Source organism: Mastacembelus armatus, chromosome 4 (genome assembly GCF_900324485.2).
Source record: "Mastacembelus armatus chromosome 4, fMasArm1.2, whole genome shotgun sequence".
Lineage (NCBI taxonomy): Eukaryota > Metazoa > Chordata > Actinopteri > Synbranchiformes > Mastacembelidae > Mastacembelus > Mastacembelus armatus.
The window spans coordinates 10,746,883-10,765,731 of record NC_046636.1 but is presented as its reverse complement, the minus strand read 5'-3'; the positions used below and the strand labels follow the sequence as shown (position 1 = coordinate 10,765,731).

Below are 18,849 nucleotides of genomic sequence, written 5' to 3'. Positions count from 1 at the left end.
AGGTATGGAAGTGTTTAGGAGAGGTGGCAGTAGAGTTTTTGACTGGGCTACTTAATGAGATCTTGGAGAGTGAGAGGATGCCTGAGGAATGGAGGAGAAGTGTACTAGTGCCCATTTTTAAGGACAAGGGAGATGTGCAGAGGTGTGGAAACTACAGAGGAATAAAGCTGATGACTCACGATGAATTATGGGAAGGAGTAGTGGAGGCTAGGCTGAGGTCAGAAGTGAGCATTTGTGAGCAGCAGTATGGTTTCATGCCAAGAAAGAGCACCACAGATGCAATATTTGCTTTGAGAATGCTGATGGAGAAGTAAAGAGAAGGCCAGAAGGAGCTGCATTGTCTTTGTAGATTTGGAAAAAGCGTTTGGCAGAGTGCCGAGAGCGGAGCCGTGGTTTTGCATGAGGAAGTCTGGAGTGTGAGGTGTGCTGTAGGTATGACAGAGGAGTTCAAGGTGGAGGTGGGACTGCACCAAGGATCGGCTTTGAGCCCCTTGTTTGCTGTGGTGATGGACAGGCTGACAGATGAGGTTAGACAGGAATCTCTGTGGACCATGATGTTTGCCGATGACATTGTCATCTGTAGTGAGAGCAGGGAGCAGTTGGAGGAAAATCTAGAGAGGTGGAGGTTTGCTCTGGAAAGGAGAGGAATGAAGCTTAGCTGCAGTAAAACAGAGTACATGTCTGTAAATTAGAGAGACTCAAGTAGAATGGTGAGGTTACAGGGAGTAGAGATGAAGAAGGTGGAGGATTTTAAGTACCTAGGTTCAATAGTTCAGAGCAATGAAGAGTGTGGAAAAGAAGTGAAGAGACGTATGCAAGCAGGTTGGAACGGGTGGAGGAAAGTGTCAGGTGTGATGTGTGACAAAAGAGTGTCAGCAAGAATGAAAGGAAAGGTGTACGAGACAGTGGTGAGACCAGCAATGTTGTCTGGTTTAGATACAGTGGCACTGAGAAAAAGACAGGAGGCAGAGCTGGAGGTAGCAGAGCTGAAGATGTTGAGGTTCTCTCTGGGAGTGACAAGGATGGATACGATCAGGAATGAGTACATCAGAGGGACAGCTCATGTTAGATGTTTTGGAGAAAAAGCCAGGGAAGCCAGATTGAGATGGTTTGGACATTGGGTTTTCTGATAAGCCCATGTTTGCAACATTATTGTCACAGTTCAATTTTTGTCCATGTCTGATCAAATATTGAAAATAACCTTTCACCCAAAACTTAACCTCTTCACCCAGGTTTCAGCACAGCCAAAGGCCAACTGGTGCACTCCATCCTTTATCCAAAACCCACCGACTTCAAGCTGTACCATGATGCCTACCTCTTCTTGTTGTGTCTGGTGGTTGTGGCTGGAATCGGCTTTGTCTACACCATCGTCCTCTGCATCATCAACAAGGTGATGTAGGAGGCAAACAAGCATGTTAAGCAGATGCACTATTCTGATTTTGAATTGCATGAGTTCAGTCTTGTGGCAGTAAAGAGGGTGAAAAGAATGCAGCTGCAAGAAACCCAAATACTACACTGTCCCATGGAGCATTCACTGGCTGTGTCTTTGACTGGTAGTCATATTCAGTCAGTTAAAGTAAGACCTGTTCAGACCTGGTAAAAACCTGTTCCTTCTCTGCCCCTCCATCCCCCAGGTGCCAGCTGGAACTATTATCATAGAGTCCCTGGATATCATTACCATCACTGTGCCACCAGCACTGCCAGCTGCCTTGACAGCTGGGATTGTGTATGCCCAGCAACGCCTCAAAAAAATTGGCATTTTCTGCATCAGTCCTCAGAGGATCAATATCTGTGGGCAAATCAATTTGGTTTGCTTTGACAAGGCAAGTTCTAGTGGTCCTTTCTTTCATAGTCAAGCATGAAAATACACATCTGAAATAAAAATATATGACTTTTCATATAAACAATAATGTTACCCAAATAAATTCCACCTGCCTGTGGTCGTGTCACAGTACAGACCTTGCCTGTTTGATGCATTTTTGTTCTGTGTCTTTGTTTTTATAGACTGGAACTTTGACAGAAGATGGATTAGATCTGTGGGGAGTCCAAAGAGTTGAGAATGGCAGGTAAGCTGTCCTGTGCTCAAATCAAGTAAATGCACATGGAATTACTACTGTTTCAATGCATTTCATTTGCACCACAAAGAAATCTGAAGTTTTTTTTTTTTAGTCTCTGGTCTTCTCTACTCATAGTTGTTATGTTCAGACATTTTAGTTTAACCATAAATGCTAAATAAACTGAGTCATTGAAGATGCTAATATTTCTCTAAATGTAGTGATACTAGCGAACATTTGTAAAATCCTCAACTAACCAGTCTGTAGTTAGTACATTTTCATGTCTGCATCAATGTAAAGTAAATAATAAATTTCTTAAAAATGTCATATTATAGCAGTATGATTTTTTTAACCAAAATGAGAATAAGAATTATTATGTAATATCTATAGAAAAAAATGCTTTAGCACAAATCTGTGATAAATAGAATCTAATAATGCACTGTTTTTCTGCTTGCTTTCATAATTGTTTTCATACACGTAATTTTATTACCATCTGTTTTTCTTACTTGCACTTCTCCCCATTTATTTATTATTTATTGTTTGAGCAAAACTTGTCTTCTTATCTCATCTACCTCGTACTTGTCCTGTCTCTCCAGTTTCCACCTGTCAGAGGAAAGTGCCTACAAGCAGAATCTTGTCAAATCCCATTTTGTGGCTTGTATGGCCACCTGCCACTCTCTTACCAAAATAGAGGGACAGCTGTCTGGAGACCCCCTAGACCTGAAAATGTTTGAGGCTACAGGCTGGGTGAGTTGTTTTGTATCTATCCATACTGTAAGTTAATGTTGGTGAGGACTCTATAAAAAGATAAATGGAGACCAAAAACCATGTGGACTCCTTTATGTGTATTCTACCATAGTCCACCAGAAAGTGGGACTCTAAATTTATAAATATAAATTTTAGATATTTATTGTGTTAAGTATGTTTACCCTTTCGTTATATCTTGCTTTGCTGGCCTGAATCCAATTTTCTCTGAATCTTTGTCTGCCTAGACCCTGGAGGAAGCCACTGAGGAGGAGACATCTCTCCATAACCGTATCATGCCCACTGTGGTTCGACCCCCAAAACAGCTGTTGCCCCCAGAGCCTGTCGTATCACCAGAACAAGACATGGTATGTACAGCAACCCAGTAGATCAAATATCTGCATATAGACATATATTGAAGTACATACAGATCTATCAGTCTGATAATATCAATAAATATATAATAAATAAATATTATTTATTTTTTTTATCCTCATTCAAGTTTAGTTACGTTTGTCCACATCCACAGCATATTGCCTATAGTAAAATCAGCATATTCACAAGCCACACTGTAGAAGAGACATTTAACATTAGAGTATAGTGTGAACACTTGGTTTATTTGTTTTTTTAAATTTAATTTTCTTACCAATTCATCTCTTTCTGCTGTTTTTCTTATTCTAGGAACTTAGTGAGCTCTCTGTGAGTATTGTGCTTCCTTCTTGGATATATGGTACTCAGATTCCGTTTTCTTCAGAATTAACGATGCAGATAATTTTTAAAGAACTGTGAAATTAAACATAAATTGTCACTTTCAATTGTTGATGTGGGGCGCTTTATCTCTTTGAAAAATTATAAACCACGTTGTTTTGTTTCTGTCTGTGTGCGTTTGCAGTCAGCGTATGAGATTGGTATCGTGCGGCAGTTTCCTTTTTCTTCAGCTCTGCAGAGAATGAGTGTAGTGGCTCGGCTGCTGGGGGAGAAACGAATGGAGGCCTACGTGAAGGGAGCACCAGAGGTGGTGGCTACTCTTTGCAAGAAAGAGACAGGTGAGGTGACTAATTACTGTAAGTGCTATGCTGGCGAACAGCGCTAAAAAACACATCACATATTACTTAAAGCCCACTAGACTACTAAATCTGTGGATTTTAGTATGTAGTAAGTAGCAGTGTATTTGGATAAAATGGTTACAGAAAATCCATTAATCTTAAACTTCATTTGATTATGTTTTTACGTGCTTTTTTATGTTACTCGGTCAGATATCTATTCAGTTCAATTCACTTTATTTGTATAGCAGCAAATGGCAATACAATCATTTCAAGGCACATTTCAAAAACAGAAACCCAAAAAATCCCTTATGAGCAAGCACTTGGCAACAGTGGAAAGGAAAAGCTCCCTTTGATGGAAGAAGCCTGCAGCAGAACCACAACCACATGTAGACCTGCATTCAGAGAATGAAGTGCTCTATGGGATAATATGGTGTTATGAGGTCTTTAAGGTATGAAGGAGCTTGGTTATGAAAGCATTTGTGTGTGAGGAGAAGGATTTTAAATTCTATTCTGGATATTACAGGGAGCAAATGAAGAGAAGCTAGTATAGGAAAAATATGATCTCTCCTGCTAGTTCCTGTTAGGACTCTGGCTGCAGCATTCTAGATTAACTGGAGGCTTTTATGAGTTACTGGGACATCTGGAGAGTAATGAGTTACAATAATCTAGCATTGAAGTAACAAACGCATGGACTAGTTTTCTGCATTTCATTTTGAGATATGATGTTCTTAATTTTGACAATATTGCACAAATAAAAGAAGACAGTTCTAGAGACTTCTTTTATGTATGCAGATTAAGTAGCTATAATGTTAGAAAAGCTATTTCTGGGGGTTTTAGGCCCACATATAATAACTTCTGTTTTCTCTGAATTTAAAACTAGAAAGTTACTAGTCATCCAGGCCTCTGTGTCCTTTAGACATGCTTGAAGTCTTAGCTAACTGGTTTGAGTTATCAGGTTTCATAGCTAGATAAAGCGTCATCTGCATAACAATCGTAATTAATAGAGTGCTTCCAAATAACATTGCCTAAGGGAATGTATGTATAAGGTGAAGAGAATTTATCCTAGCACAGAACCTTGTGGAACTCCATAACTAACCTTTTGCGCGTGCAAGGTTCATCATCATCATGAACATAAACAAATCTGTCTGATAAATAAGATTGGAACAACTTTAATGCTGTTCCTTTAATTCCAATCACATGCTCCAATCCCTGTAATAAGATGCTGTGGCCCTTAGGTCTAACAGGACAAGTACAGAGATGAGTCCATTATCTGAGGCTTAGAGTAGATCTTTGGTGAGTTTTAACAGTCCTGTTTCTGTACTAAGATGTGCTCTAAATTCTGATTGAAAATCTTCAAATAGTTCATCTCTGTGTATATGGCTGCATAGCTGCTTAGCAACAGCCTTTTCAAGGATTTTAGAAATAAATGATAGGTTGGATATAGGTCTATAATTAGCAAAGACTCCTGGATCAAGATTGTGCTTTGATTGTTGGGGTTTGATTACTGCAGTTTTAAAAGCCTGGACATAGCCTGTTACTGTAAGTCGAATAACGGTGAGCTGATTAATGGCAGGGTGTCTTTGAGCAGTCTAGTTCAGATTAGGTCTAAGAGACATGTTGATTATTTAAATGAAGCAGCTGTTGACATAGATTCAGAGAGATCTACAGGGAAAAAGCAGTCTAAACATAACTCAGGTCTTACAGATGATTCAAGAGCTACTGTAGCAGAAGATTCACTTGTTGCAGCTATAGGAAGCATCTGAGGAATTTTATAGTTTTATAGTTAATTTTTATAGTTAGGATTTTATTTGTAAAGAAACTCATTAAGTCATCACTGCTGAGAGTTAAGGGAACACCGGGCTCAACAGAGCTGTGACTTTTTGTCAGCCTGGCTACAGTGCTAAAAAGAAACTTGGGATTGTTCTTATTTTCCTCTATTAGGGATGAATAGTATGTAGTTCTGGCTTTATGGAGAGCTTTTTTATATGTTATTAGAGCAGCCGAAAGGAAAAGAAGAAGACTGTTTTTCCAGGCTAGATAAAATTCCTCTAAATTTGTAGGCCTTTCCAGCCTTTGTGATGGCTCCTTTAAGGTGTTCTGATTCACTAATATCTTTTTCAGAGAGGCTACAGCACTGTCAACAGGATAATCAACTTGGCAGGAAATAAGATTGAGGCAGCTGCCCTCCACTGTGATCACACAGGGCATAGATCTAAATAAAGATGGAATCCATCCATCCATCCATTTTCTATACCCACTTATTCCTTAACCAGGGTCATGGGGATCTGCTGGAGCCTACCAGTTCTCTTTTCGGGTGAAAGGCAGGGGTGAGACTGGCGGGTAAGAGACCCTGGACGGGTCACCAGTCCATCACAGGGGCACATATAGACACACAAAGACAAACAACCACACACAAACCCACGCAAGCCCGGGGAGAACATGCAAACTCCACACAGAAAGGCCAGGTTGCTAACCCAGGACCTTCTTGCTGTGAGGCAACAGTGCTAACCACTCATCCACCATGCTCCCCTAAAATCATTTTCTTAAATTCATTAACAGCGTTGTCATCTAAACATCTGTAGTGAAATTTTCTTCAAAACACTGTATGATTATTATATTTTAAATTCAAAAGTTATTAAAGAATGGTCAGACAAAAGAGGATTTTGGGGAAATACTGTTAAATGTTCAATTTCAATGCCATATGTCAGAATAAGATCAATGGTGTGATTAAAACAGTGAGTGGGTTTATTTACATTTTGAGAGAAGCCTGTTGAATCTAATAGTGAGTTAAATGCAGTGCTGAGACTATTATTTTCAACATCTACATGTAGGTTAAAGTCTCCCACTATAATGACTTTATCTGAACTAAGCACTAAATGAGATAAGAAGTCTGGAAATTCATTTTAACACTGAGTAAGGGACAGGTGGATGGTACACAATGGAAAGTAGAACTAGTTTTTGTGTTTTCCAGTTTGGATGTGAGAGTGAGAGATGTGAACAGTGAGGCTATTTTATATATATACTTTAGATATAAGTGTACTATCCATATAAATATCATTGGATCCTCATATATAACAATTATCAATATTGTAACCCCCCCTCTACCTCTCCATTGTCTGCTTGTATCTTTGCAGTGCCAGAAAATTTTGCAGCGGTATTGGAAGGTTACACCAAACAGGGTTTCAGGGTTGTTGCTCTGGCACACCGTCGTCTCGAGTCCAAACTCACTTGGCACAAAGTCCAAAACATCAGCAGGTAGTGTTTATCAATTGTGTTGTTTTTAAACTTCGATTTAACATGTCCATATAGTCACCATACTCTACACTAGTAATGTTTAATGCTGTTACACCTGGACCACTCTAACATATGACATAAATGAGAAAACTTTTTTGTGTTGAGCGAAGAACTTGCATACTCAACGCATCAATATGATTGATTTATTGGGCACCATAACATGATAGTAAGTACTGGGAACATGAAGTTACACATAGTATAAGGTTTTAGACTTGACAGTTACTTTAAGTACAAATGTGTTCATATCTTCATTACTAGGGATCACATAGAGACAAACATGGAGTTTCTGGGTCTGATAGTCATGCAGAACAAGCTGAAAGCAGAAACCCTGGGGGTGCTGCAGGACCTGCACCGAGCCAACATCCGCACTGTCATGGTTACTGGTGAGAAAAAGCACATATCTACACCTATATACAAACACACACCTGTAATGCACCCAACCTTAAATGAAACATATATTTGCATCGTTGTCACTAATGAAAAATGAACATGCACAAACACAGTTATGCAAATAACTACTTACAATACGTGCACACACAATGTTCACGTTCTTCTCTGTAGCTGGTTAAACCACTTGAATCGCTCAAGACAAGCAGCACAGTAAGTTGGGTAATCTTCTCTACTTTGACACTCAGTATGGTTAATCCCTCTGGTATATACTCAGCTTGTACCCGTAATCTTAACTAATTCTATTTCTAGGCTGCTCAGTGTAACCTGCATAAACTAACTCTAATGTCCACCACCTGATCTTATTTTTCTTTTTTCTTTTTTTTTACTTTTTGCATTTATTTTCACCTGTTCCTCTGTCTTCTGAAGATTGCCACAGGCAAAGAACAATGAAGCTGAACATGAATTTAGTATCACAGGCATCCTCTCTAACCAGTTGTTTGTTAGTTCATTCTATTCAAGCCCATTTGAAAACAGTTTGTGACCATCAGTCACAGGCAGGCAAACTCTGTATGTGTATTAGAGAGGTGGAAAAGGAAGTGGAGGAGCAAAGTGAAACACACAAATTGGTAACAACAGACAGACACTGTAGCAGTCTTTTTTTTCTAATTTGATTGACCCAGGTGGGTAGTCTTGAGCTTAAAGACTTGAGCTTTTTTACTAAATGGTTTCTGGTTTAAGTATTGAATCTGTGTCAGGAGGACAAGGACTATGGAATTTTGGGGATAATGTTTACTCCCTCCACGTTACAGGTGACAATATGCTGACAGCTATCTCAGTGGCCCGGGACTGTGGAATGATTCCACCACAGGACACCGTCATCATTGCTGATGCCTTTCCTCCCCATGATGGACAGGCCGCCAAGATCACCTGGAGATATGCTGATAAACCAAGCAATGCATCTCAACTGGAGGTGAGGCAATGTGGCTAATACTAAAACAAATACTTGCACAAACAAAAGAAACACACATGCACACAAAAGGCTGAATGCAACCATACATTAAGTGTTGACAAGAGAAATATGAGTCCATGTGCAACTACACGGTAATCCTGGTGTTTCATCCAGCTGATAAAACTCTTTTTGAAAAAATGTCAGGTCAGTTGGCTGCTGAGCCAAACAAAACCAAAAATATTCACAGGTGGGCTGGCACATAGACTGAAGGGTATGTTGTCTAGACTGTAGACTGTATCGTGTGTGACATTTGACACAAATTATTGTATCTATTTAATCAGTCATGATGCATTTGCTCCACCAGTAAGAGATGACTGGATGAAATAAGAAAATTTGAAACAAACTGATTTAAATTGCTCACTGAGGAATGTTTTGCTGGATTTCATTTAGACTTTTGGTACAATCTACAAAGCTGTAGTTTATATATATTTCTGAATGTATAGAGAAGAAAAACAATTTGAAGTTTGTTTACACAATACAGTTCAGTATTTGATATATGTTTGTTCAACTCTGGTATCATATAATGTTTTGGATCCATCCATATTGACTCTGACAGGAAGTGAACATCAGCCTGGAGGATGTGTGTCACATAGATGAGCCCAAAACACAAGAGCAGTACCACTTTGCTATGAACGGAAAATCGTTTGCTGTAATTTCAGAGCATTTCCCCGACATGCTTCAAAAGGTATGAGCTCTCTTAAATGAGACAGATTATCTCTAACCTTTTTGTAACAGGAGATTAAATGTCCAGGTTAATCCTATTAGGAGCTATCTCTATGATGCCTTATATTTCTGCTGTTACGATCATGCATTCTGCCTTGTAGCTGGTGTTGCGTGGGACAGTGTTTGCCAGAATGGCACCAGATCAGAAAACCGAGCTTATTCAGGCACTGCAGGATGTAGAGTGAGTATCCAAACACGGTGAAGCTATAAGAAAAAAGTTTGACAAATAATTTAAAGCTCAGGATAGTATTGCATACACAGTGTAATCTGCTGGGTCTGTTAGGTTATCATCAACAGGACATTCAGCCTTCAATAAAAACTACAAACAAAAACAAAGTATAATGTTTGCTTAAGGGAATTTGTGGTGTCACTGCTCTTTGTCATTTGCTTACAGCTACTTCGTAGGGATGTGTGGAGATGGAGCGAACGATTGTGGGGTATGTACAGCCACTTTACAGATGAATGTTGATTAATAAAGTATACACCAATTAACTGCAGTCTGTATATAAGAGTTCTGTCTTCCCTAACCTAGGCTCTGAAGAGGGCTCATAGTGGTATCTCTCTGTCAGAGCTTGAGGCCTCAGTGGCATCTCCGTTCACTTCCAGAACACCAAACATCTCCTGTGTCCCTAGCCTCATCAGGTGATTCTGTCCTTTTCATTTGCTTATCACACAATAAATCAAGAAACACAAGAGAAAAATTTGAATGTCTTACTTCAAAATAAGCAATGGCTTGTTGATTTTCTTGGGGTTATGTTCGGTAGAGAGATCACACAGTCTTTGCTTGCTTTTATAGAGAAGGACGTGCTGCTCTCATCACCTCGTTCTGTGTATTCAAGTTTATGGCCCTCTACAGCATCATCCAATACATCAGTGTCACTGTCCTGTACTCTGTATGTACTGCTGCAGCTATAGTAAAAAGTAGATGTGGAATCAATGAGAAAGAAGCCTGGTGAAGTCTCTGACCTGTTCTCTCTCTGTTTCTCAGATCCTCAGTAATCTAGGAGACTTTCAGTTCCTTTTCATCGACATTGCCATCATCCTATTTATTGTCTTTACCAGTAAGTATAAGGGGAGTAGCAATGTTTAGGCAGTATGCATTGTACCTCAGTTATGTTACATATTTATTTTTCTGAAGCAATATCTTTATTTCCTGTTTTTTTTTTTTCTGTCTGTCTTAATTTTCACCTGTTTTTCTCCTCTTAAGTGAGTCTGAACCAAGCATGGAAAGAGCTGGTGTCTCGTCGTCCCCCGTCAGGATTGATCTCAGCGCCTCTGCTGTTCTCTGTGCTGACCCAGATGCTCATTTGCTTTGGCTTCCAGATCATTACATTCTTTTGGGTCCGTTGGCAGCCATGGTATACTGTCTGGACACCACTTACTGAGTGAGCATCGTTATCATTACAGATGAACTGCAGCTAAAAATACCATCATAGCATGAATTTGGAGAAGTTTTAACTTTGGAGCCTGTTCTTTGTGGGGACAAAGATCATTAATGATTTAAATAACCTTGTATATCTCTATGATTTTTTTGTTTTGTTTTGTTTTATTTTTATCAAAAACAAACATGAATTCTGTGTTTTGACTTCAATATTTAATTGAATTGTTTTTTAACTGAACTCTGTCCGCACCTAGTGTCTGCAACATGTCATTACACCTCAATGAGACCGACCACTACGACAACGACACGGAAATAGACGAGCACAATATCCAAAACTTTGAGAACACCAGCATCTTCTATGTGTCCTCCTTCCAGTATCTCATAGTTGCCATTGTTTTCTCAAAGGGCAAACCTTTCAGGCAGCCTAGCTACAAGAACTGTAAGAATCATATTTTTAACATTAGTAACTCTGTCCTAAAACAAAGTTACAAAGTTAATTTTCTGTATGCCCAATTTACTTGTGATTGTGTGTGTTCCTAGGGCCTTTTGTGATGTCAGTCTTGAGTTTGTATTTCTTCCTGCTGTTCATCTTGTTCCACCCTGTCGAAATCATTGACGAGTATCTAGAGGTAGGAAACATCATTGACACAAAAACACACAATTACTTAGCTCCGGTGTGTATAGTAGCTTATGCCAAGCTCTACAATATCATCTCTTAATAATGCAGACACATAGTGTTAAAACAAAGCTGTCTTAGTAAATATCGCATGGTGGTTTTTTTTGTCAGTGTTGGAGGGTCTCTTTTTTTCTACAGATTGTTTGTATCCCGTTTGAATGGAGGGTGAAACTCCTGCTTATCATCTTATTCAATGCCGCTGTGTCGGTTGTGGTGGAGGTAAGACACATACAATACATAAACACATGGTAATAGTAGGTGCTTTTCTCATGTTCAGTTTTTGTTTTTTCATGCAGTGTGCTCATCTTTGTCTCCTTTAAGTAGACAGCAGAAACAGTGTTGTGCTGTGAGAAGACATTATGTTTAAAGTGAAAATATTACTTGGCTTTAAAAAGACAAACTACTGTTTCAGTAGGGCTGGGCGATATGGACAAAAATATTATCATGACTTTTTCATATTGAGCAATGATAATTTTTACACCATAAGCACATGTGTAACAATGAATGTAAACAACTTGTTTATAAGACAACTTTGCAAAGTGTTTATATATTCATTCAAAAATATTCACTTTAGAGCTGCTAAACCCCTGAATTAATCATGTCATGGTTCTAAGCGATCATTTATTTTTATGCCTTAACATATCAATTGATCCCATCCCATCATGTGCACAACCAATCTAACAATGCAGAACAAATACTTGTATCAATGTGTTTAACATCGTTATTCAGGGAAATTTTATTGTAATAATTATTGATTAGTTATTATTTTTGTCACCCAACCCTATGTATCAGTAATTGTAAATAATCAAAGAATGTGAGAAAGAACTGTTTTGGTGAAATGTATACATTTGGGAGGCTGCTCAAAGCAGCATTTGTTTTTAGGTTAACAGATCCTCTTTAAGAAACTACGACTGTATAACTGTACAACAAATGTACAACTGCCCGACAATGGATAGTTTATGCTGACCTGCCATTCTCAGCGGAGCAATATCACTATGCCTCTGCCTTCCTTTTAGACAGCTGCCCTTGCATACATACACTTCTTAGCAGACACCATAGACTAATCTGTTTTTCTAAACTGCCAGTACAAAGTCCTTTCACCGTTCAAGTGAATTAATTAATCAAAATAAGTTTGCACAGAATTAAACATTTCAGCAGTTCTTCATATTTTGAGCCAACAGTATCCACGCTTCTTACTAATTTTATTTCATCTTAATCTGACATGCAATGAATAACACACAACTTGAAAAAGTTTCTACACAGTGTGGTGTTGCAAACACAACTGAAGACCTCTGTGCACAAAGCAATAGCTGGAGTAATATGAAATCAAATTAGCCTCTCTGTAATTTTTTTCCCCTGCCCACTGCACTATTCCATAGACCTTCATCCTTGACATCGTCTTATGGAAGCTTGTGTTCAGCCGAGACAAACAGGGCAGCTTTGTCGTCACTCCTGCTGCCTCGACACCACAGGTTGGGAAAATCTGACACCTTCTTCTCTAGTGCTTTCATTTTCCTCCTGTGTGGTGTTCCCTCTTTCTGTCCCCACTTCTTTCTGTAATGTCACAGAGCATACCTTCCTATTATAACATCTAACTAAGACATGCATGTGGGAGATGTTAGTCTCATTCTCTCCTCTCCCTCTTGTGTCACTCTGATGGACACTTTGTTCAGGGCTTGATAACAGTTACAGTTGTACACCAAAATTCTTTTTTTGACATAAGCTCTATAACTGTTTTTTAAACGAGGTACTTTAAGAGATGAGATAAAGCTTTATTTGTCCCACAGTGGGTGAATACTTGATGTTACAGCAGCAAAACGTATGACATAAGAATATCTTATCTTTTACTTATTTTGTTGTGGGAGCTATTTGCAAATGTAGCACTAGTGGCCACTGTTAAACACAGTAACACTGAGATAAGTGGGTCTATGACTGGAAAGTCATTGGTTTAATTAGAGGCTTTAAGGTTAGGTGGATGAGTTATGATCCCACTTCTTTCGTGAAACCAGCATGTGAGATGCCCCTTTAACAAAGCTTATTGCTCACCTTTCAATATCTTATATTTCTTATGCATGTGTTACTGACAATGCATTTGTTCAGCCAAAATTCAATCGCAAAATTCAACACTTAAGCAATGTCAATGTAGTGAGTCAGAATGAGGATGACAGAGGAAGAAAGCTGAGGCATGTGATATCAGAAGGTGGTGCTAAGATGGAGGTGATACAGAAGAAATTATTGGAATCCAGGCATGATAGTATTTAAAATAACATATCTGTGAAATAATATGTAATTTTGGTATATACTTCTACATTGTTTTAATAGGCAGTTGCCAAGTAAATGTGTACTGTACACATTATTGTAGTAACATTAACATTTCAAAACAAGAAAGGAACTTTATTGTTATTATTACATTAATTGCTCAAACTGTTTCCAAGCCTTGGATTTCTTCCATTACTTGCTTCTTTTTGCTGCTTCTCTTTTAGTTAGCTAGTTAGCTAACAGTTAATCTGTGTCTGTTGTTGCTATTAGTGGTTCCCATCGAGTATGGGATGTTTAACAATTGAAGCACGTCTGCATTAATCATGAAATCTTACTTTATTTATTTATTTTTTTAATTTGTAAGGATCTGCTGTTGAATCCTTCTATTTGTTTGCTCCTTGACTCCATGAGCTTGTTTTTAAATAGTAAGCCCACTCTTTGAGATGTCAACTGCCAAAACATTCAGATTATTATCATGCACAATTTTGTTTTGAATGACTGGCCTGCATGCACACTGGTTGTAGTTCACCATTGTAAAAATTGTGCCTGTGTATCACGTAAACTGCACCTCTCCAATTTTGTATTTTGTATTCCACAGTTACATTAGCAAGGTGCTGTCTGATTCGACAGTAAAACTGAACACACTGTCCCAACAGCTGAAAACTTTAATCTCTTTCTTTCCTCTTTCCTCTTGTATTTTTATTTTATTGTATATTGTTGGGGCTCTGCGGTTTTCAGGGGAGCATTGACCTGCCAGCACAAAAGTGTCCGCCCTGGCTGTGTTGCTCAAACAAGATTCCCAAGGCTCGCTACATGCATTTGGCCCAGGAGCTCAGTGTGGACCCTGACTGGCCTCCAAAACCAACCACTACCACTGAAGCCAATTCCTGTTCAGAAACAGCTCTGCCTATCACATCATGATCAACTCCTTTCACCCCAACAATCCCTTCCAGTATTTAGTCTACCCTTTTTACTGGAGACATCATGTTTAATGGACATGAATTCATCTCTACATACAAAATTGCTGCAGGATAATTGTTTGCTGTTTGCTTTTCAGAGACTTGCGTGTACTTCTGTAGTTTCAGACACATTATAAAAACTATAGGATTACTTGTAAAGTACAGCTGCATTTCAGCGCTCAGTATTTTGCTCTCTCTGGCTTCTTGCATGTTCTCAGGTCTCTGTTTGTCTTTAAATACTATAATACCATCAGTGACATTCAATTGAATTCCCATGCCTCATTGCCCAGATGTGAGCAGAATCCAGCCCAGGCTGGGAAGAGACTTCATAACCCAGGTGGACCTCTTTAAGCTCTGGCCAGATTTAGTATTCCCTCTCTTCATCTGTCTGAAAGGGTTATACTGTAAATGAGAGCCAAAGCTCTAGTCCACATCAGAGATTCTGACAAATGTGCCACAAGATGCACGGAGTTGAATGCCAGAAAATAATTACTCTTATTCCAATATTAACATAACAAGGTCTTAGCAATCATAGTACTACTGTTAAGTATTTATTTTAGAGTAAGATTTAAATAGCACACTCTCGCATCTGAGAAAAATCATTGAAAAAAAAAAAAGAAGTGAAATGAATGAATGACATGCTTGCCGAGCAGACGGATTGTACCTTGGCCCTCTAAGTGCAACACTCACACTAGTTAGTGTTGTACTTTTGTGTGTGTGAAACAAGTCACAAGAAACTGTCTAAGTTTCTTCTGTGTGTGCTCTGGGAAGCATATATCCAAAGCAAGCAAAAAGATTTGCTTACCCACAGGCTTGGAGCGGATCCATTAGTCCATGCTGAAATTTTTCAAAATCTGAATGTACTACAAAGAAATCTGGTAGTCATTAATTCTTATGACTTTCTTATAGCTCATGATTATTTATGTCATGTCAACAACAGGTTAACAATTTTTCAATTCATAATGGGTTACCTGTAGAATTCACGTTAGCTGTATTTTGATTGCTAACGTAGCATGCTACCGTGCTAAAATGTTTTCATCCATCAAAAAATGTTTTCTGTTGTGTAATGAGCTTCATATTCTCATATTCTCTGCTAGTATATCATGAACTTATCCGATGGTTTTGCATTGATGAGCCATGTACTGACAACATCAAATGACATTAGACATAAAAGACTAAAAATATACCAAGACTTGATTAAAGCCAGCTCACTATCCATCATAGGGACTTGATGGTTGCAATACTAGAAATACTACTACAAATATCCATTGTTAACGTAGAACTGGGAGGTATTTACATTTCAGTATTACAAGAACATCTGATATGGAAGGTTACGTGTGACCACATAAATCGGTGCATCATATATCTACAAACTGGTCTCAGATTAGCTAAAGAAAGCCATTTGTCCTACTAAATGTATTTTTTTAGAACATTTCTTCCTATGGAAGATTGATTTCAGTGTCATAGTAAATTTAGGTCAAGAATTATGCATCCTATATACTCACACAAACATTCATGCAAGAGCACACCCTGCGTAAGGTGGATGCTCATTACCATACACAGTTGTATTCATTTGTTACCTTCATAGAGTTAAGGGCTATATTTTATTTTTTACTGCTCTCTCTTTGACATTTAAAGAGATGCTCCTCAAAATCTGTGTAAGTATTCCTTACATTTTGACCTACTGTAGACTTTGATGCTGGCTGGATGTAGCCTGTTCCTTAACAGATTTTTTTTTTTGCCTTAATTTTGATCCTTTTTTCAACCCTGAAAATTAATACTATTGGATATCATAACAGACTACAAATAGAGTAATGTACAAACAAAAGCCACTAGACAACATGTTTGATAGTCAAAATGGAAAGGCACACCAGGGCAGTTGGTTCCCTGTCAGTAAAATTGTGTAGTCTGTAGAGCAGTTAATTTTTTATATGAAGATTTCAAATGGTATGTTTCCCTAAAGTATTGTATAAGTGCAAATAAGTGGTTATGTAAAACAAATGTGAAATAAAATGTAAATGCAAATTATTTTTTTAAATGTCTTGTAGCAGTGCTGCATTATCTGACATTTTATCATATACGATATGACATCACATTTAGCTTGCTCACTGGGATTTAATGATTTTTTTCATATAGAAAGTTCATATAGTAGATTTCTTTAATACAGTATTTGTATTAAGACAAATTCAGTGGCAAAAAAGCCATTATCTATTACAGAGATTGCCTATCTCTGTAATAATACTACAAATGCATATGAAACTTGTTGAGGTTGCCCATCTCTGTAATAATACTACAAACTTATCAAGGTTGTTCTATGACTAGCTTAAATGTGACCACATTTTTTATGGATATGTTGTTTATTTGATGAGCAAAGTCAGTACTTTGTGGATAGATTGCTGGTATGAGACAATTATATAGTATATAGCAGATGAAACTGGTGAGGAATGCAAAACATGGCTCAACTGTACATTTTTGTGCCAATTTGCAGGAAAATTATGTCAACAAAATGTTTGAATTTGTTGGATTTCTGCAATGTTGCTGATGCTTCTGAATATGCAGTAGTATATATATTTTTTTCTTTTTCTGCAAATTTACTGAGACTAAAGCATAAAATGAATGTGTAAAGAATGACATTTAATGCAATGCAATACTTATTGATTCTATTTCCAAAGACATTTTTTATCACATCTGTATAGGTAATTTGAGTAATGTTAAATTGATTTGACACAGCAGAAGTGGCGATAATGTTAGACTGGATTTAATCTGTATATGTGTGGTTTACATTTATGGTTTTTGGACCATCAAAGGGCTGGTGTGTGTTTTTTCTTACTACTATTTGGGTACAATAGTTCAGTTCTCCGTATACTTAATTTGAACTGTACTGATTTGTTGTCCTTTCATGTTTTTTAAACATTAGCTTGGGTTCGATTGAATCCTGGGCATTGATTTCACATACTGGATTAGTTATTGTAAGGTGAAATTAAGGCACCTAGATAAATATTTGTTCTGTCTTGGGTAAAGCAGTAAATGTCTTTAGAGTTTGGGTGAAGTTAAACATTATCCTGAAGAGAAAGATTTTTCTGTGCAGGTTTGTAAAGCAGGTCTGCTAATTGGCTTTTCTTGTCTCTTTACTTTGTATAAATCCAAGAAGGGAATTCAACTGATAACACATTTGGCACTTCAGCAAATTAAAAATTTGACAAGCATCTGTCTGATCATTCACATATTTTTACATTCCTAGTGTTGAACTTTTTCAAGAAATGTTTAACATCCATGTGTAATTAAAATATAATTAGTAAAAAAAATGTGCATTGCTGCTGAGTACAGCGGAAGAAGTCATATTGCTGTTAAGGACAAAATGATTCAGTCTTAGCAGTGTCATCTGCACCTTGATACAGAAATTATTGAATTTAATGATGTGCAAAGTGTAAATGCTGTTGCTTTTCTATGCTACAGTTTTGCCTTTTTATCCTGACACAGCTTTGTCAAAGCAATGAATTTTACGCTTAAACCTCTATGCTCTTATACTGGTACAACATATAAGGACTATTGACAGGTCTCGTAGTCACGTCATATATTTTAAAGAAATCATCAAATGGCATTCAAATTGAGTCAACCACTGAGTGTACGAAGACTCACGTGGATGTTGTTTCCTCAGGGAAATGTCTATTTGTAATGAATAGAGAAAATAAAATTAATACCCTAACTGAATGAAAATGTAGTCTTTGTAAAACCTTTTATTACAGTCAAGCTCTGTCAGCTTTTTAGTACAATTTATGTAGTGTGCTTTTTATTTGCACCTCCCATGTTGGTAAGAGGCTCGACTGGGTTGTATTATTTATTTTTTTATTGGCAGAGATATACAAATTGAAATTTTTTGTATAATTTATTTTTTATTTTAATGTCTTCCCCCTCTAAGGATTGTATTTCAGATATATCTTGATTTATTTCTTTGCAATAAATGTTGTCAAAACAATCTGTAACAAGTCTGCAAGTTATTTGTCTCCAGTGGGCCTGGACAAGGAAAAGACCAGGGATTAATCAATGCCATATGTAAAAGAATTCCAAAGACCAGTGTGGTGCATTGCAAAGTGGTCACAAAACATATTTACTACTGTAGTTGACACTGGTTGAAAGAGATCATTTATTAATAAGCAACCTAAAGCATATATAAGATTAGAGAAATGTCCTGCATCCCTCATATGCATCCCTCCTGCATATGATTTATGCAGGACAAATCATATCATGTTGATAAATGTAGCAGACACTGCTATACTGTATAGGAACTCACGTACTGGTGCGTTTTCTGGCAGT

The 18,849-nt window shown here is 37.7% G+C and overlaps 1 protein-coding gene across 1 annotated transcript in view; it reads left to right on the top strand.

The window, feature by feature from the left end:
* Positions 1–18,503, top strand: part of atp13a3 (ATPase 13A3) — a 43,369-nt gene extending 24,866 nt beyond the window's left edge. The window contains 23 exon segments of the mRNA XM_026322876.2: positions 1,233–1,390; positions 1,635–1,823; positions 2,005–2,066; positions 2,651–2,801; positions 3,047–3,166; positions 3,480–3,497; positions 3,691–3,844; positions 6,979–7,099; positions 7,397–7,521; positions 8,338–8,498; positions 9,094–9,222; positions 9,362–9,441; positions 9,655–9,697; positions 9,793–9,902; positions 10,057–10,153; positions 10,249–10,321; positions 10,468–10,645; positions 10,896–11,080; positions 11,182–11,270; positions 11,456–11,536; positions 12,697–12,789; positions 14,315–14,465; positions 14,468–18,503. Of these exon segments, the coding sequence (XP_026178661.1) occupies positions 1,233–1,390; positions 1,635–1,823; positions 2,005–2,066; positions 2,651–2,801; positions 3,047–3,166; positions 3,480–3,497; positions 3,691–3,844; positions 6,979–7,099; positions 7,397–7,521; positions 8,338–8,498; positions 9,094–9,222; positions 9,362–9,441; positions 9,655–9,697; positions 9,793–9,902; positions 10,057–10,153; positions 10,249–10,321; positions 10,468–10,645; positions 10,896–11,080; positions 11,182–11,270; positions 11,456–11,536; positions 12,697–12,789; positions 14,315–14,465; positions 14,468–14,568 (2,669 nt within the window). The 3' untranslated portion in view covers positions 14,569–18,503.
* Positions 18,504–18,849: the final 346 nt, after the last annotated feature.